The following is a 20,815-nucleotide window of genomic DNA, read 5'->3' as shown; positions in this document are numbered from 1 at the left end:
AGAATTCAGGGAATGTGCTCTTCATACCCAGTCCCACCTTTGGTTTGTACGTCTAAAAAGTTACATGGCTAACAATGTTTAGTGAATAGTCATCCTGCTTTGCATTGTTCCTTATCTTTAGTAGCCTAATTATAGAATTACTGTTAATACTTGGTAATTATAGAATGACTTATTACTTCTTCATGCCATTTAAAAAATAAACAATTACTATAAAGTAGATGAGTTTTCCATGGTCCTGAGCTGTTTCCCATGCCCTGGTCCTGGAGAGTCCCCTAAACAGCAGCTATCATAGGCTACTCCTATCATCAACATTTGGATAATCTGACCAATTAAGTATTTTTCTATCAGTAAATCCAGTTGTTTAGAGATCAAGTGGAACAAACACCTGAATTCCCATCAGCCTCCTAAAAAAACTGCCCCCTTAATCGAACATGTGAGATGCTTTATTGGCCAATGACTACTAGGTTCTTAACTTTAGAAATTGCTGTTTAGGGTGACCTGATTGAAGCTTTCCAGGAGCAGGGATAGAGACCATGCACTGCTTAATTTTTGTATTTTATTTCCCCAGAATGTGGTTTCATTGACTGCATTGCTTTTGAATAAAATTCTGCAGGGCAAAAAAGGGTTGTGAAATCGAATGTACTTTAAACAGACATACAAAGCTTAAGTGATCAATTGAGGTATATATATTTTTTTAATGTACCTCAACGTTCAACACACTTTAAAATGTGCAGTTGGTTAACAAAAGAGAAATGGGTCTATAACTAAGGGGAATTTACAAAACCCCCCCCAAATATTGGCCTTTTGTACCATGACGCCAAATCTCCAGTGCTTAAGGGCTGTGTTCGGTTTAGTTCTCAAAGGCTCTTGGGAACAAGTTGTGATTTAATTGGACAATTCTAATTTTCATAAAAATGTTGGTTGTGCAAGACCTGGCAAAGTGAGGATTGTGCCAAATTAAGCTAGGGGTGGTGTGAGCTGAGGTTTGGGGTGAGCTCAGATTTTGATTAAGTCTTTAACCACTCAGACCGAGGCCTCCTATGCAAGACTGAACTAGCAAAATTACCAGCAGTTATTTCACCCCCATTCAAATCTTAAAAAATAAAATAAAACATGCATTCAATCTGGCATCAGACACAATTACACTTTGATTATTCAAGAAACCTGCCCATTAAAGTGTAATCTGGCCCCTACAAATAATAGCACATTTGGATTGTATATCTCTTGCACTCCTTATAGATCAGTTACATGGCTGAGAGCTTGTGTGGTACAAAAAACAGACATCCCCTGCAGCCCTAGGCTACTGGAGTTCAAACGGGCTTGATCTGTACCTCCCCTTGTATAGTGCTCCTCCTGTCCCAGAGTGATCTCCTCTTCCATTGTCAGTGGTGTTTATTTTCTAACATAACCTGGAATCAGGGTACCACTTACACCATCTGATTGCTTTTGAGAAAAATAGACTTCTGACTTGTTATAGTTCTATCCAGCTATTGTTTTGTAGTGTCAAACTATTTTTATGGTAACAAAATAAAGCAAACTAGAATAAGATCTGTAAAATGGGTAGCATGTGAAGCTCATTAGTTTCCTCGCCAAGGTTCCTGTTAATCAGCCGCAAGTTCTCCAGAAGCTGATTAGTTGGACTAGTCTACAAGTTAAATAAGGATCTGATTTAAGAACGTTTATCACTGTGAAGGTTATCATAGTGCAGTGTACCATGTTTCCAAATGGTTACACTATTTATGCCTAACCTTGCATTCTCAGGAGCTTCCATGATTTGATTTGTCACGGCTCCTACCATACTTTAAATATGCATGCATGCAATTGTTCTTCACTATACTGTGCAGTTCTCCTTCCATGATATGTCGGTAAACTTTCATTACAGGAAACTGTGACCTAGGATTAAATAATAGCACTAGCAAAATTGCACGAAGACCAGAAAAACATTATTTTCTTATCTAAAATTACTGGATCAACTATTGTGACACACTGCTCCCTGCTGCTTAGATGAGAATCTCTTAGGGCTTGCAGGCAAGGAAAGGGTTAATAGTGCAAAAAGCGATGGATGCTGTGTCTTGTCCAGGCAGCAGTCTGATGGAGAAGTCGGTACAGAGGGGTAATGTGATCCCGAGCTGACGCCAGCTCTGCTGCAGAGCTCCTCGGCCTCTGTGCTGAGGTAGCACAAACTCCCAGCATCCCCTCTTCCACTGCCTATTGCTAAAGAAGCCTTTCCTTCCCAAGGTAAACTCAGCTGTGCCTTTCTACTATATTGGACAGTTTTCTTGACTCCCCACATGCCGTGTGGCTGCCTTTATAATCGATTTCACTTCTTTTCTATGAGATTGGTGCATCGTCTTGGTATTTAGTGAAAAAACAATCCTGTGTTTTGGATATTGATCATCACAATCCAAAGGGACTGCAGACGAGTGAAAAGCAGGATGTAAGGTATGTACAGCACAGACATGTATCTTGTTGGCCTGGAACAAAGGCAGCTGCAGGGACGTTGTTGTGATGAAGCACAAGTTGCATGATATTGTTCCAGCTGAGCAGGCCAATTCGGCAGTGGGAGAGCAGCAATGGGTGTGTGATGGAGTCCTGGGTTTGTGTCATGCCTAGGAACCAGATCAGATTCTTCACTTCCGAGGTATTTCGGAATTGCAGTCTTGCTGGCTCACTTTCAGTTGTATGCAAACTGCGCTGCATTATAGACACATTGTCCAAAAGGGTGACTGCTTCACTTATCGCTGTGCTGTCAATGACAGCTTACAGTGCTAATAAACATAAGGGCCTCTAAAGCTGTAGCCACTGTGGAAGCACTTGTAATTTATACATTTTGACATGGGTGTCATTCCTCTGTGCATGATGCCTTTAGATTTCATGCATGTTAAAGAAAAAAATGGTTAATTGCAGGAGTGGAATTTAACAAAGCCTATATAAGGGATTTCAATTGTTTAGGTGTCACAAGCAGTAGTCCATTTGTGGTCTAACAGAGGCAGGAAATGGATGGAGAAAAAAATATTAACTAACTGAAAACACTTGCAGATATCTGGTGTACAGAGCTTCATGTCAAACCAATTTGGTAGGCAGTGTGAAAACGGATCTGCTTATCTTTGGATCATTCTGCTTTACTTGTTTTTGCAAGTCACTCAAGTAGGCTGAAATCTTGTCCATCTTTGAAACCATTATATAAAAACCTAAAAATAAAGACAAAAAAACAATAAAAGAAAAATGTAACCAGAGAAAATAATCTAGAATGTGCTAATTGTGATCAGAGCATCACAGTTTGGCTTCATAGATGCATTTACAAGATGTTTTATGCTTACAATTTACCTTTAATTATGGCTTCACAGAGCCTTTGCATTACAGCATACAGTAAGACAGGGATCATTCAGAATCCACTGTTTTCAAGTGGTGTCGGGGATTAACTTGCTCTGAACATTGTGATGACTCTATTCCCCACAAACCTGGCATCTTTGGGCCAGTTTTTTGCCAACACAGTCTGCCGTCTGTCTCCATGTTTTCACTGGTTGATCAGTTATGTTCGCAGGCATAATTGTTGCTTATTGTTGTGAATGTGTGCATCTGGAAAGTACATGCACTGTACACATATGCTCCAAACTAAAATCCTCATTATAATTAAATGTAGCAGCAGCTGTTGATGCATAGTTTCTCTCCTCTGTCTGTGTAGCTGTAATTAAAAGTGACTAACTTTATTTAGAGAAATGACTAATTATCACAATTTATTTCCACTTTGGGGAATACTGCATTCGTGTGTAGTGTATACTTATTTTTAAGAATCGGCAGCATCATTTTTTGTGTGAATCATACCTGGCAATAGGGGGGTGGCCTTATTCAAGAAGCAGGCTTGGCGTTTCTGTATTTCATCATGTATCAATTGAGTGGAATAATCGGTCCGTTCCCCTGCTACAGTAAATCACACTTAAATACTCTCTGATCCTCCTAAGAGAGTGCCACTCCTACAACTTTCCATTCCATGTGGATACCTGATCTCACCCTTGAACAGAAACTAGTGTGGAGGGCTGACATTTCCTGGATCACAGAAACTGAATGGGTTTCAGCTGGCAGTTTTTCAAACCAAACCTATACTACAGTACGAGACGCAAGTACCCTGTTTGTAACCTTACACCTGAAACATCCACTGCTTTATAATGTCTGAGAGCTTCTGGGGTTTGCAAACCGCAATAGTACAGCTGTGCCAGATTAAGAGGGTGGCTGGGTCTTTTCTTGTTCAAGTTTATTTGAATCTTTTTAAGTGTGGATCTGTTCCATTCTTCTTTTATTATTTGTTTTCATCGCGTCCCATTTTGAAACTGCCAATAATCAATCAACTTGGCGTGCAGCAGTGACCTTTACACTAACATGGATGAGGTGAAAGCGGATGCACGCATCATCTGAAACCGCCATCTGCTTCTTTTCACATTGTATAGTCCAGAGCGCAACAGCAGCTGTATAGAGTTGTAGGGAGGACTGATGCGGATCTCATTCATTAATCTGCTGCTTGCGTTGCATTTTAAATGGAGCTGTCGAAGGGTTAAAACCAGCTTGTCTGTCAGTGCCTGGTCAGCCCATGCATCCCTGAAACTGGGAGAAGAGCGAGAGAGAGGCAGGGCTTTGGAGGGAACACCTTGTGATGTCAGGACCAACAAACTATGAATGACTAGGTGATCCAGTCATGGGTGACTGGATATCTGCTACCACCCTACCCATCCTTTGCCAGGCCCAGCTTTTGTCCTTGGTGTGCCTCACCTGATCATCGTACAACCTGTCCTAATGAGCCAGGTGACTTTTATTTTTTTCCTACCACACCTTCATTCTTTATATATTTCCCTGTGCTGTGTTATCTGATTACTGCCCTGCAAAAATGGCCACACGAGAGTCCACAACAAAAGAATTGGTCTAGAAATGGAAAATTAAGACGTTTGACCCGTGTTACAGCAATATCTTAAAATGAGGGAGTACTTTTTTAGACAAGGGAATCTTTTAATAATTGCAAAACTAAGTTGAAATGCCCTAAGTATAATACACACTTGAGGTATACCATACACGCATGCATTAGATAACGTTGTTCAGCATTGAGCGCGGTCTGACCTGCCTCCATACTCTTGGCCGTTGATGTTTGAGATGACAACTTGCTGATGTACAGTGAGGGAAAATAGTATTTGATCCCCTATCAATCAGCAAGATTTCAGGCTCCCAGGTGTCTTTTATACAGGTAACGAGCTGAGATTAGGAGCACTCTCTTAAAGGGATTCCTCCTAATCTCAGCTCGTTACCTGTATAAAAGACACCTGTCCACAGAAGCAATCAATTAGTCAGATTCCAAACTCTCCACCATGGCCAAGACCAAAGAGCTGTCCAAGGATGTCAGGGACAAGATTGTAGACCTACTCAAGGCTGGAATGGGCTACAAGACCATCGCCAAACAGCTTGGTGAGAAGGTGACAACAGTTGGTGCGATTATTCGCAAATGGAAGAAATGCAAAATAACTGTCAGTCTCCCTCGGTCTGGGGCTCCATGCAAGATCTCACCTTGTGGAGTTTCAATGATCATGAGAACGGTGAGGAATCAGCCCAGAACTACACGGGAGGATCTTGTTAATGATCTCAAGGCAGCTGGGACCATAGTCACCAAGAAAACAATTGGTAACACACTATGCTGTGAAGGACTGAAATCCTGCAGCGCCCGCAAGGTCCCCCTGCTCAAGAAAGCACATGTACAGGCCCGTCTGAAGTTTACCAATGAACATCTGAATGATTCGGAGGAGAACTGGGTGAAAGTGTTGTGGTCAGATGAGACCAAAATCGAGCTCTTTGGCATCAACTCACCTCATCGTGTTTGGAGGAGGAGGAATGACCCCAAGAACAACATCCCCACCGTCAAACATGGAGGTGGAAACATTATGCTTTGGGGGTGTTTTTCTGCTGGGGACAGGACAACTGCACCGCATCAAAGGGATGATGGACAGGGCCATGTACCGTCAAATCTTGGGTGAGAACCTCCTTCCCTCAGCCAGGGCATTGAAAATGGGTCGTGGATGGGTATTCCAGCATGACAATGACCCAAAACACACAGCCAAGGCAACAAAGCAGTGGCTCAAGAAGAAGCACATTAAGGTCCTGGAGTGGCCTAGCCAGTCTCCAGACCATAATCCCATAGAAAATCTGTGGAGGGAGCTGAAGGTTGGAGTTGCCAAACGTCAGCCTTGAAACCCTAATGACTTGGAGAGGATCTGCAAAGAGGAGTGGGACAAAATCCCTCCAGAGATGTGTGCAAACCTGGTGGCCAACTACAAGAAATGTCTGACCTCTGTGATTGCCAACAAGGGTTTTGCCACCAAGTACTAAGTCGAAGGGGTCAAATACTTATTTCCCTCATTAACATGCAAATCAATTTATAACTTTTTTGAAATATGTTTTTCTGGATTTTTTTTGTTGTTATTCTGTCTCTCACTGTTAAAATACACCTACCATTAAAATTATAGACTGATCATTTCTTTGTCAGTGGGCAAACGTACAAAATCAGCAGGGGATCAAATACTTTTTTCCCTCACTGTATGCAGGGGGGGGGAATCGTAGGAAAGTCCACTGATGTAAGTCTTCTTTGTGGTTCTCAATAAATTGGCTTTAAGCAGCACAGATAGTCTGCCAAACAGCCCCACCCTTATGGAAATGATTTTTCAAGAGTACAGTGCCCCCAAGCCATTGCGACATTTGATTGTGAAGCTAGACGTGTGCTTTCTTGGTTGCCACTGCAACAGACTTCAGCATCTCTGGCATAAACTAATGACACATCAGCCTTTCTGACCCTCTGTTTACCTTGTTTCATTAGTTAATGGGAAATTGTGAAAATGGGGTGGGTTAGCATTCCATACCTTCCAGAAGCTAAAGGAATGTATTTCGAGGACATGACCATGGAACAATGACATGCACTTGAGTCACATTAGAAAAGGTACCAGCATTCCTACAATCTAAAGTAATTTAGAAGGTATTTCTAGGGTTTTGTCACTTTCAATGGCATAGAAGCCAAAAAAAATAAAAAATTGTGTGCTTTGGGAAGCCCGAGGCAGTACTTTCTCTTTCAACTGTGCCAGTGTTTTGTGCGAGGCTTTGTATCTAACCATTGATCGGCACATCACTTTATTCATGGAAACTACAATTACGTCCCATGACAGCAGTTGAGTGCACTGAGATGGCCAAATGTAAGGAGTCGGGTTACAAAAAACAATAGCGCGACATCCAGAATGTGGCAAGTCAAAAGCTACAAGCATTATCGAGTTTACAGTTCCTTGGGTATATGCGTTTCCCCTGCTGCAGTGCTCCCTTGTTGAATTGTAGGAAATGCCTTGTAAACACCCTCAACTCCCTATTCATTCACTGTCCAGTCCTAAAATATGCTTTTGTGGATATTTTATTGACCCGAGTTGTATGTTGGGTCACATGAAGTCCGATTTCAGCTCCACACCTGATCTCTTTAGATACAAACTAAACAAAGAGGAAAATATTGTTTTTAAAGTATTTTCCATCCCCTTTATCTCTAGAGCAGAAGGAATACCCTAGTTGATATGTTCTCCTCCTTGTATACAGTATTGCAATTCAAAACCTTTAAATACCATTAAAAGAACAGTCAATTTCTGTTCCGGAGAACTTGGTAGCTGTTCTTATTAGAACATTTATTGTTGGTTAATTTATTTCAAGTATTCAATCATATCCATCGAATTATGTTTTTAGTTATTAAGTTAATTTTGAGCTCTATACCAGCAGTTGCATACTGTGCCTATTATGTCAAAATAGTCTTTCACTCATAGTCTTGGATATATTGTACTGTTATTAGTAGTTATTATTCCACTGAACCTTTTGTTTGATTCTGATAAAATGAAAGCCGTTCAGTAAAGTAAGTAGTGTGTCTTTGATTTACAGTTCACTCAGTGTTTGGTGTAGCCAATGAAGAGCGCACAGTTGTTTGTCAGTGACTGTGTGGATCTGTGTTAAGACCTGGAAGAGGTGATGGTGGTTGGTGGAAAAGATTGATTTTTGCTGACTGTTTTTAGCTTTTCATCTTTATTCAAATCATGTTTTTAAGGTAAGCCAAGGGTTCTCTGTGAATGGAAATGTTTCCTACTGTGCAGCAGTTGGATGCATTTCCGGTTTGACAACCTGCATGCTTTGGTATGGAAGATGACACAAGATGCAGGTTGTTGTTTTGAATATCTGCGCAAGACAGACACGTGGAGTTGAAATCGGATCGCGTGCTTTTGTGCTTCATCTGTGCAACTTGCACGACTGCATAACTGGTAAAAGCATCTCGGCAAGCCTGGATCAAACTAACAAGCTCGATTCCGTCACCGATTTTGAGAAATTTCAACATCTGACCTGTCTCTTTTCCCTTTTATTACAGGAGTGCAAGTGTATCTCGACAGCAGAGGGCGGCAGCCTGTTGATCAGCCATGTCGCAAACCATGAACCTGATTGGCCCGTCTCCCTGGGGCTTCAGAATAGCTGGAGGGCGGGACTTCAAGAAAGCCATCACCGTTTCCAAGGTAACTGTGTAACATGGCCACCTGGCTATTACAACATATATTAAATTGTAGGCTGCATATCAATTGAATGTGTTTTTGCTCTTAAATGACGCAATGGCTGTCTGCTGCTAAGGATTTCCTGTGCTTTCTATTCAAATACTACCGTCTAATTTTTGCCTCCTACCCCTTACCAAAATTCCCGTAAAATATTTAAATCCTAGCAGAAATAGATTGGCCATTGTTTCTACAAATGGAAACCCTATTGAAGTACATAAGAAAGGTACTGATGTGAGGAAGCCAATTTGCCCATCTAATTTATTTAGTAACTAAGAAAGTCTACAAACGAGAGGAGGCCATTCGCCCCATGCTGTGATAGTGGCTGACCAATCCAATAATACGGTTGAGTTGTTGCTTTTCTTGAAGGTTCCTCTGGAATTTTTCAGCTAAATGCGTTTAGTTTAGATTTTCATTATTATTAATCCCACGATCAGCACCTTGTTTGTCACGTCCAGCCCCTGCCGTCTTTGTTTGTGCCTCTGGAATGCTACCTGTTTCCTTTGATACTGAAGTTCAGGCTGGGCAGATTTAATAAAGTGCTCTGTCACAGGAAGCCACTGATTACATAAATGGGGTCTGATTGCTGGGCTATTGTTATCTTTTTTGTTTTTATTCCCAAGCCTCAGATCTGGAGAAACAGGAAGATGGGTCTGTGGGTCAGTGCCTGTAGGAGGCATGCGAGACTTTTTGCAAGAGATCCCATAAACAATGACTGGAATGTGCTTTTTGATTACCTAAAGTGAAAACTGGGATTGACAACAACAACCATTGCCCTTGGAGTTGAGGTCAATGCCAAAATATCTCCTGTTGTCCAGTCACATGCAAGTTAAACTGAGAATTCTGTTCAGAGCTGTTCTTTAGTTTAAGTTCTCTTGACAGGAATGCATCTGGGATTCAGTGTTTCCACCTTGCTTGAGATATGAGTCAGAGGTCCCAGTGCTGTAGGGTAGTTGCTTCCAGAAACACTTGATTACTTGTGCACTAGCCACCTCTTGTCTTCATCTAAATCTTTCCAGCAAAATGCTCTGGTTCTGCTCTCTCTGCTGAGCCAGAAGTGGTGTCTGCTTGGCATTAAAATGACAGATGCCCTCTCTATTCAGCTCAATGGGTAGCAGTACTCACCCATAGAATAGAGTCCCTGGACAAAAATGAGCTCATAGTTTTTGTGAAGTGAGCCATGCACTGATTAGTATAAAAAAAGAAACCCAAAAATGCTTGTACCATAGCGACGCTTAATTGCCACTTGAATAGCCCAACAAACATGGCACCTCTGGCCTCCATTTTTGCAGACTGCACAACAGAAAGGCTTTGGCTTGGCATTCTTGTAGTCCATTTGTTTGGGTTTTGTTTTCCTGCTGAATTGGTTGTTTAGTCCTATATTGTTTGTCAGCTTGTTAATCGCTTATTGATTCCTGGTCTCATCAAGCCCTTATGTGAAAGACTCCCGCAAATTGTTGTAGGCATGTTTTGGGATTTTTGTTTCTGTATCCCCACTGCTCTTTTTGTCAAGATGTGCAGCCCTGTGTGCAAACTGAAGCACCAGTGCAATGAAGGCTATTCCGCTCATCTTATTTCTGTTCTCTAGTAGCTTAACATAATCAAGACTCATCAAGGCACCATGCCACTTGTCTTTCCAAATGATTAAAACCCTAATGAAATATCTTTGAAATCTTCACAGCAAGGTGGTGGCATCATTTCCACAGTCTCATGAAATCCCAGGCCTTCAGTGATTCAGCCAAAACCAAGATGTGGTCTTAAATTTGTAATGGTAATAACTTGCATAGCAATAATTCAAGCAGTGATACTCGGATTGGCAGGGTACAATTGATGATGGGTAAATATGATGGGCCAAAGTATAGAAAGAGATGACTGGAGTGAAAAACATGTGCAAATGTACTCCCTCCTTGAATCACCATGCACGTATACTGCTTGCTTTTATGGCTTCTAAATGCAGTTCTGTAGTCATTTGCCTTCTAATCATAACGGCCATTTTTAACCACTTCCTGTCTAATGCAGGTGAACGCGGGGAGCAAGGCAGAGCATGCCGGCCTTGGACTTGGTGATATCATCCAGGAAATCAATGGTGAGAGCACAGCCGACATGCTTAATGTGGAAGCCCAGAACAAGATCAAGAACTCCAAGACAAAGCTACAGCTGGCAGTGGACAGGTGAGGAACAGACTGCTATACACTGGTTGATGGTTACTGGACAGGAGGTGATGGTCCATGGAATTTCCCCTTATATGGCATGCCATCAAATGATTGCAGGGGGCTTTTTTAGTGTGTGAAACTTCTCGTTTTTGTTCCACCATAAGCAGAAAATGTAGCAAGTGTTATCTGTCCTGAGTGGGAGATGTACTGAATTTAAGGAACAATATCTTGTATATTTGGTTTACAAACCAGAAAACAGAACCAAAGCTTCTAGTACAATTTAAACTAATATGACTGAAACAATGCACGTTTGACAAAGGAACCTCTAGTACTTCATTTACAAGATGCCTGTGTTGGCCAGGGATGAAAAACTTAGAGGGCTGCGTAGCTGCGAAACATCTCTAAGTAATGTGAAATTATAAAGCTTTAACTGAGTTTCAGGATGGTGTGATAATCATGGCATTTCACTGGGAGAAACTGTTACACTGTTTGTAAACATCGCTTCCAATCAGACACTCCCATACCAGCAGGTCAGTGTCGAAGTGACCTTCAGCGCTTGACTGGTGTCTCTCTGGGAAAATACCGCTCAATGTAACTCTCAAGACTGGGCTCTGTTTATGTTTATATATCCTACTCCACTGTGCTTCAGAATGAAACCTTTTGAGGAAAGCACCCAGCGATTAATAGCAAACTGGGAAACTGATATCACGGTCTAAGGCAGGGATTTTCAAATCCAACAGAGTCACTGTCTTCAAATGATGTAGTCCAGCTGAGCTTGAAATTATGTTTCTATGTCTCGACTGCCTGACAGGACTGTAGTGCTCCTCGTGACAGGTGTGACAATCCATATGTTTTAATCATCTTTGAGGTTTTTTTTGTTTTGTTTTTTTAAAACCTGTAAGGCATTAGTGAAAATGGAACTTGCTTTGTTCAAAGTGTTAAGACTGTGTTCTCCGAAGAGAGGGAAACTGCAGGATGTACCTCTGGACTCCTCTTTCAAACTGGCTCCAGCCTGAGACAGGTTTGGTGTTTATAAGTGGTTGCTAAATCAGTTTTGAATGGACAGTAATAACAAATCATGTTGATGTTTATTGCTTAATTACAGGAGCTTAAAGGGCAAGCAGCAGGTTTCTGAAATAACTTTTTTTTTTTTTTTTTTATTTGTAAACCCCTGTGAAAAAGAAATCTCATGTAAGATTCTTGATTTCCAGATCTATATTTATTTGCGTTTGCATTTCTTATAAATTATCCATTTGTGCCCAATTATACGAGAACAACATCAAAAAAGCGCTGTCATCTAGTGCTAAGAACAAGAGATTCAATGTGCAGGATACAAAATGATAGGGAAATGAAGCTAAATTGCCACTTTAAACTTGGCCTCTTTTCCCTTTTGACTTCACTGGTCCCAATTTTTTCCCCTGGGTGCAAGCTGGGCATTCCTGCAGTGCATTTTAGCATTCCCCACTGTTTATTTTTAACCCTGCATCTTACACACAGATTAGTGGCATCTGGCCCCAGGCCAAAAAACACACTTTCATTTTTCCCCCTTTGTTCTGCCTAGCGTGTAAGTCCGGACAAACAACCAGGACTGCATTCCTCCGGTGTTTATCCAGCACACTTTGCCTTTTATTTATTTTATTTATCTATTTATTGTCCACTTGTTTCCTGAAGAAAAAAACATGCTTTATTTTCATTATGAAATACCAAACCGTGAGGGTTATAAAATATATAGTGCAATACATCTCGTGTTTACATCCCTTGGGTTATTGCTGTGCATTGCTCACTCCCGAATGATTTCTTCAAATTCTACCCAATGCAATCACTTTCACTTCTAAAATCTGGTGAAATGCTAGCTCCTCTGCTCCTCTGACGTCAGAGACTGGAGCCACCCCAGTATGCTTCTTGAAACTGATTGGCGGCTTGGCGTTTAAAATCTGGAACACAAAAACAGCTGAACAGACGGTGTATGATCGGAAACCCAGCACATTGGCTCTTTATGGTGACTTGTGCAAATTGACAGTGTTGGTTTAGACTGGAGTTTTATTTTTGAATTGTTCCGGGTTTTAGCAGCATTGGCAGGTGTTGTAGGGTTGTTATGGGGTATTGCAGGGAAGGGATGGTGTACTGTTCTTGTAGATCCTTTGTCTTGGGAACATGAGAAGCAGTGAGAATCTGTGTTACTGTCCAAAAGCATGCACTTTAGCTTCCTTTCTAAAGTCTAAATCTTGAGCGGTATTTAGTCCAGGGAATCTCAACCTACTCAAAAGCTGTCACTGTAAAATCTTTTACATGCAAATGTGAACAAATTACTCCAGTGTCTTTTTCGGAAATGCACAGTCAGGCTTCTATTTATTTCTAAATGCTTTAGTGAGTTTTGTTTTGGAGTTGCAGAGGACAGTGGCTCCACTGAACCCTGCCTCTGCTGGGCGGCTGCCATTTGTTTTCTAATCTGTAATTGTGTCAACCTCGCATGTCAGCAGAATGACCTGATGTTGTACAACTCTCTCTCTTTGCTCAGTGTGCATTTCTCGATCTCCATTTCTCTCTCTGCCTCTCATTCTCCTCCTCCATCCTTCTCATAATCTCACTGTCACACTTGCACATATATATATCCACTCACTGCTCTGTGCCCCAGTCCAAGCAAGTGAATTTTTCTCCACTGACCTCATGTCTCCCAGCTGGCCAGAAACAACACTCTGGTCCCTTCTCCGGACAATGGCTCAGTGTGGCCGCCACTGCCTCGCTCCCAATTAAAGCCCTCGTATGCTTTGGCCTTCCAACAGGCTGGGCACCCAGCCAATGCACAAAAAGCGGAGGAAACGGTCCTGGCAGCAACGAGGTGCACTAGACCAGAGTTTGTCATATCTGGGTCCTATTGGGCCCCACTACAGTACTTTTCAATGCCACAAACGTCTTTATTCAGCCTGGAAATGTCTATTTTGAGAAATAATCAATTAAGAATGACTGACTGCTTAAGTCTGACAAAACAGTATTAATAAGCACGGTTTCAATTGGCCTTCATTGGAAATCATTCCAAATATCAAAGGGGAAAGGGGATATGTTGCTTAAATGAGAACCCAGTACAGTTTTTGTACACCAGGACCTAGCATTGAGAAATACTTTGTAAGATCTCTGTATTGTTAAGGTGCAGACCTATAGGAACCACTCTTACAGATGTAGCTAGCTTAAGGGTTGGAGTGTCTCGCTTGGAGTGTCTTCCCAGTAACATTGTTTTTGGCAATTGAGCTGTAGCTAGATATTTAAAATGCAAATTAAAAATGTATTTAAAGTAATTCACCAGTAGTCTCCAAAAACAAATCCATTTCTGCTGGATGTTTGGCAAGCTTTTTACATTACCACACAGCTGCCAGTTACCACAAACTCCAATGAAACTTGAATACACAGTCATTTATACATATGACTACAGCTAAAAAGTTGCTGCCGTTTTCATTGCTAGACTGGCTAAACGTAAGGAGGTTCAGTTGATCAGTTAAAAGAATGTATTAATTTCCTTCCGATTTTCATAGTCAGGGTATATTTGCTCATTTGCTACGATTCCTCAGAACCACAGATTTAGTCAGTGTTTCTGGAGGCAAAAACTGAGGTCTGCATGTTGCTGGTTTTATTGATGATGAAGTATAAACGGAATGCTGTATCCCCATTAATGTGACTTTCAGTGGAATATGTTTTTGTCAGGAATGGGGACCCAGATACAGTCCTTTTAATAGCACCCAATGTGGGATAAAAAGCCAGCAATTTTAAAATCACCCATATATCTCATAACTTTATTTGGCAAGTGGGTGATTGCTGGATAGTTGAAAAAATGAAACTACAAAAACCATCTAATAACCCTGAAGCTACCCAGCCAGTTGTATGTGGAATGTATGCAGGCAGTCTTTGTTTGGGTTCCAGCTGTACTGTGGGTATAATTTTGGTCAAGCTCCATTACAGCTCCAGTAGGAAATGCTGCATCTCTGGCCATGTATAGTTTTGGCCCTACACTACCTCTCTGTGTGTGTGTGTGTGTGTGTGTGCTGATGAAGTAGCAGATGATATTCTTAAAGAACCAACTCCAATTTCACTCTGGCTTTTCCTGTATTATTTCCCATGTGAAAACTAGTTTCCAGCTGTTCCTATTTGCGTATTTTGTCTATTGGCATGTGTTTTCCACTGCCGTTTACAGAGGTAAACTGTGCACCAACAGCCTGCATTGCAGATTCACTTACAACAAGAAACTGATTTCACATCTCATCCTTAAGACGGAGATAAAGGAGGTGGGCAAATAGGCAAGTGGCAACATGGGGCTTGAACCAACTGCCTTCTGTTTACTAGTTTGATTCCTCAACCACTTTACAATCTAGCCTCCTAATTTTAGTATGTTGCCAAAAGAACTTCAACACACAACTCTACACTGAAGCTTTACACAGAGATGGGGAAACTTTTAAATGTTATTGGAAAATTACACGTCTTATCCACTCTAAATTAGTTTACAGGGTTTAATGCTGATTTCAAATCCACTACTTTCAATTCTTTCTGCAGAGCCAACTTTTGGATCCATCCACGGTGATTTGAATAAGTGGGGCACTTTCCTCATTTCTTCATATATTATGTAGTCCCTGCTTATGTAAAGGGAACTTGTTTGCAAATATTCAATGGGAATCTCTAAATTCAATATGCTCTAAAGCAGTGTGTTTTTGTGGGGTTTTAATCCTAACAGCCTCATGTGTAGGACCCTCTTTTATATAGCCTATTCCATTTGTATTGTAATCTAAACAGGCTTTACTTTGTATGTACATTTTTGGGATGAATCAGAACGACAAACAAAGATGGTCTGCACTGTGGCTCAGGAAGTGTACTGAATTGTGTTAAAGGGCATTTAACACCCCATAAAACCCCAAAGTGCTGTTATTTTAATATTAATTTTGGTACAGCCCCATCTCTGAAAAGTGTATCCATATGTCACTGAATTAAGATGGAGATCAGCAGTATGCTATAGCAGTGCCGCCTTTAAATGTGCCCTAGAGCAGCAATAGAAAGCCCATCTACTGCAGACACCTAGATTTACAAGGCCTCATTAAAATGTTTGGCTGAGTCCGGGATGGTAAATGCACTGCCTCTCCTTAGAGCCAATTGGTGCTGTCCTCTGAGATTTACAGCCCTTCTTAATGAAAAGATGATGGCTATAAAGCCTTGAAGAACGTGATCCCTCTTCGAGTGTAGCCAGAGCTGCGGGCGTCGTGCGAGTTGGGGCAGCTGCACCCCTCTGGGCCTAAACTGGCAGGACCTCACTGGAATCCCGGCCACATTGGCGCTGGCGGCGTTTCTGAGAGGCAGGGTCTTGAAGGCGAGGCTTCGATCCAGGCCGAAGCAGGCGTACAGAAGTCGTACGTTTTGCTATCGTTTTAATGAATTGATTTTTCGTTGCCATTTGGTCTGTGCCGCCACAGCAACGTTTCAATGATTCATAAATGCACTGGCCAAGTTGGTAACTCATTTTTTCCAGTGAGCAGAGGGAAAGAGATCGCAAATTAAACTGTTGGAATAACTTTGCTCTAACTGACCTGACGTATAACATCGTCTGTAAGAAAATGTCCCTTGCTTTTCTTTGCCTTCCCAGTGAAAACGATGCCCAAACACTATACCATGTGCTGGAGCTTCCACTGCATCACATCTTCACATACAAGCTGACATTTTAAAAGGGATTGCGGGAGAATAATCACAGGCATTTGATTAAACCGTTGTAGCAATAAAATGTAGATGTACCTCACTAGATTTGTTCAGAATATGTGCATATGCCTGCTAAGAGATAGCTGTGGTCTTTTGTCTGTATTTTCAATATGATTACCAATTCAAGCAAACAGTATAAAAACCAGCTTCTGAAAGATCTATCAAAGCTGATTTGTGTGAGATGTGCACAGGGGAAATCCTTATGAAAGTTTCAACTATACATTTGCATGGTAATTTTTAGACTGTTAGTGTGTGGTTTTTTTTTTTTTTTTTTTTTTTTTTTTTTTTAAAAACTTAACTAATTTCCTTTGCATTCTTTAGGCATTACCATGCTTGCATTGTGTAAATGCTAGATTATACCATGATTTACAATAGTAAGGGTTGTGCAGTGCTATCTTTTGCTCAAGACGGACTAAAGTACACTCTCTTGGGCAGTTCTGCTAGATCTAGAAGAAGAAAAAAGTTCAGTGTGAACAGAGAGGGTAGCTTGTAATGCAATACTACATGAGAACAACTTGTGATTGTGGTTCTGACCGATTAACCACCCAGTTAGCCCAATCCATGGCCTTTGATTCACAGGGAGCATGTAGTCAGACAATAGTTTCCATGTTTACTTGCTGCAGTTGCTGCGTCTCTAAATCTGCATGCTCTGGAAAGCACTTTGAAATGCCTCTTTGTGCGAACAGCCTCTGGGCTCCTATTGTCAATTGTTCCCTGGATGTACTCTACTGACAGCTCTGGTCCCCTGTTACCGGCCCTGCTGCTATGCTCTGTCCCCTGCCACTCGCAAAGCATGGGCTGCAGAATGTAGTTACTGAAGAGGAGCTGGGAATCTGAATTCAAACTACTGTATAGTACTGGGTGTAGATAATCTAAATCCATTATTATGTGAGTTACAGTTTGCCAATTGATTGTGTATTTAGTTATTTCATATAAAAATGCACATACACCTTGGCAAAGTACTATAGGGTGTATAAATAAATGCCTTGCTCACAAAGTTTGCTACAAATGGTAACTGTTGCCACATTATTGTTTATGAAATATAGTAGTGCCCTAAAGGAATTTGCATGCATTCTGTTTTTGGTGTTCTTGCAAGGGATTTTACAGTCTGGAAGATGTATAGAGTGGAGATCCTCTGGCATTTTAAGAAGACCTCAAATCCGTTGGTTTAGTATCCCCAAAGTACTGGTAAACCAGTGTGCCAAAGTTTCAACTTAGTCATTCTTGCATTTGCAAAGACTTCTGCTAAGAACTTGCAAGCATTTTAGGGAACTCAAAATAAGAGAATAGAATACATGGACAGATGCATTTATAGATTCTGTATGGTGGTTCCCATCAGTGTCTTTTGTAGAAAAAAAAAACTGATCAGTTTCCTATAAGAAGCATCTAGTTACTACACGCTTTGTGTCCTAAAATATGGATATTTCCCGTTACTAAATAAATGGAGGAAAAGCAACACGACTGCAACTGAGTATCCATTACATGCTGGTTTTCAAAGGACCCTATTCAATTTGTGATCACAGAATCTCGACTAGACTGTCAATACGCCAATTTGTATTTGGCATGGATTGAACATACACTTAATAAAGTCAATCTGGATGCTTATCAACTGGTAACATACTCTTAAGGCACAGCTTTCATAGGAATAAATGTCGAAAACTGGCAGCTCTAGTAATAATAGTTGATTGTATCTTTTATTTATTTAAGGCGTCCGATCCAAGTTTGGGGAAGGAGCTCCTTGGTAACAGAAGTGTGGTTGCGTCTCTGCCCTGGAGCATAGACACCAGATAACAGCATTCCAGCCCACAGTACAGAGAGAGATGTGTCCTCCTGGCCATACAGGCTGGGAGTTGTACTGTACCTGTCAGTCTTGAGCCAAAGCCTGCGCACAGCTGCATACATTAACAGCTGTCTCACCGGCAAGCCGATTTTAACCCTCACTGGAAACCTCACACTCCCACTGTTTTATAGTGCTGACTTTTAGGACTGAACCAGAATCCTAGACATTGGTTACCGATTCAGAAAATGCAATGCTTTTTATGACCCCATTGTCTTTTACATGCATTTTTATTACTGCTTACTAGAGTAATGACAGTGAAAAGGATCTGAAAAATATTTCATTGTCAGATCAGGCAAGGAGAGGATTGTTTTTGCATTCTGAATTGCCACATGGAGATCTCCGCTGTGGTTTATGGGCTGAAATATCGAAATATAAAAATACCAGAGCAGCACAAAATCCTATCAAGCCAACATGAGCGTCCTGAGCTGCATCCCAGGCAGTCCTGTAATGAGTTCTACAGTGAGGGGATTAGGCTATTGTGCAGTGCCTAATTTATTGTTGAACAGTTTGCTTTCATCTCGGCCAGTGTCAACAGTCACTCCATTCCCACTTCCATCAGCTGGGCAGTAATCCCTCTGCTATCCAGAGTTTAAAACAAAAGTCATAGGGCATCAGTGAAAGTGATTCAGTGTTAAAGGGCTTTGTTGGAGTTAGTTCTTTGTTGGCACTTCCTTCATAACATGCAACTCTTCTACTGATCTCCGCAGTAATCAGACTAAAGTACCGTGAGCTGATCCTAATGACCTGCAGGTGTTTGTCGAGAGAGAGAAGGATCCAACAGTCTTTGACCTAAACGTGTGACTCATATTTAGGGTAATTTAAAGAAATAAGAAAATGTAACACCCAAACTTTTAACAGAATGAAGTGTCCACACAGTTTAGTTTTGTTTATCCATTTAGTTTAACAATATTGAAGGTTTCAAATAAGCACTTGAACTCACAGGTGCAGAAAACCTGCCCAAAAAGAACTGTTTATCCAGGACCAGAATAGCCCACCACCGTTTCAGAGGAACTATGTGGTCGGTAATGCTTTAAAGTCTGTCGTGGGAGACTGTTTTAGTTAAAACAGAAATTACTCCCTCTTAAAGTGTATAAATCTGGTTTATTACTGTACTTTGACTATAGTTCTTTGGTACTTTCCTTCCACAAGATTGTTTAAACCTAAACCATTCCTGTTTGAATCCAGATGTGTGGCAGCACGCTGGTTTCTTGTGATGTTCCTGGTGTTGCTAAAGTTCAAAACAACACTTGGTCATACATCCACATTCTCCACTCACACATGTACTCGCACTTGGTCCTGATGACTTTAAGCCATGGCCTTCCTGTCTCTAGGAGGCTTTCGCCACATGTGTGTTATTAGCTACGAGTCTCAAAAGATCAGTTCACATCACGCCAAGGTCTTAGATCCCATCTCTCTCCTCCAGCTGCTTTTCTAGTTGGTTACACCTCGATGAACAATGACTATTCACAGCCCCCAGCCAGGCTGTCAGTCTTTCTGCGCAATTAATGCTTACGCTGGATCTGTAAGCTTCATTGCCAGTTCAATGTGTTTATTTTTCTCAATGACTCATAATCGCAAATCAACAAAAGCAGTTAGTGAGTTGTGATGTATAGGAGCAATGACAGAAAAAATTATTACTGTACCTTTTGGTCCATATTCTCTGTGATTTGCTTTATGTATACATGTATTTGTTTGGATTCCTTGAGCGATAGGTTCTTCAAGATGGCGGTCTTGCACAAATGCACACACAAGAATATCTAAAGTTCTTATCAGAGGGCTTTTGTGGTTCTGTCCCTTTCCACTGTATGTAAAATGAAGGAAGTGCTTTTTCTTTGTTGTCCTTTTGTCAGTGTGTGTTCTCTCCAGTGGTGGTGTATTGTCCGGTGTCCATTTGCACTCTACTGCTCATAATTAATGTGTTTTTTTTCCTCCGTCCCCTTCTTTTTTTGACAGGCCGGACCCTCCTTCCCCAAGACAGACGAATGGCATCAGCACTCCGGAGCAGCTAACCGGCCGCTTCCAGGTTTGTTTCCATTCAAAGACCGGACCCTCTGACCAGCAATGGGGGTGTGAGGCAGAAGACATGGGGTTATTATCTTTATCATGCTAATCGTCCCACAATGCTCTTGACCAGTGTTCTGTAAGAATTGATCTCTGTCTGGTCTGTGCTGGGGATTCAAAAATGTTGTCTCCTGATGATTCTGAAAAATGCGTTGGAGAGAGGAGGCATGCTTTGGACGTGCATATTGGGCGTTTAAGGATCAGAGTGCAAGAAAAACAATGCTTGGCACAGTAACTTAAACATACCACCTTCAAAGGATTGTTGACTTTTGATGACAGTTGACAGTTACTGCTCGATTTCATGGTAAAATATAAATAAATTTAAATGCTTTCTGTAATTGTTGGACGAGACACTGCCAGCAATTATTCAATTACTGGGGTCAATTTGAAGATGGTGCCTGCAGTTTTTGAATAATTACGGGGGTCAAAATCAACAATCTCTGCAC

General features: G+C 41.3%; 1 protein-coding gene across 1 annotated transcript in view; it reads left to right on the top strand.

Annotated features, from left to right (window-relative positions):
• The window catches only part of pdlim2 (PDZ and LIM domain 2 (mystique)), a 60,137-nt gene that overhangs the window by 2,214 nt on the left and 37,108 nt on the right, over positions 1-20,815 (top strand). Inside the window, exons 2-4 of the mRNA XM_066714462.1 lie at positions 8,414-8,555; positions 10,608-10,759; positions 20,262-20,331. Coding sequence (XP_066570559.1) covers positions 8,463-8,555; positions 10,608-10,759; positions 20,262-20,331 — 315 coding nt within the window. The 5' untranslated portion in view covers positions 8,414-8,462. The remainder of the gene's footprint in view (positions 1-8,413; positions 8,556-10,607; positions 10,760-20,261; positions 20,332-20,815) is intronic.

The sequence above is a fragment of the Amia ocellicauda genome, chromosome 9 (assembly GCF_036373705.1).
Source record: "Amia ocellicauda isolate fAmiCal2 chromosome 9, fAmiCal2.hap1, whole genome shotgun sequence".
Lineage (NCBI taxonomy): Eukaryota > Metazoa > Chordata > Actinopteri > Amiiformes > Amiidae > Amia > Amia ocellicauda.
This window is presented reverse-complemented; position numbering and strand designations above follow the sequence as displayed.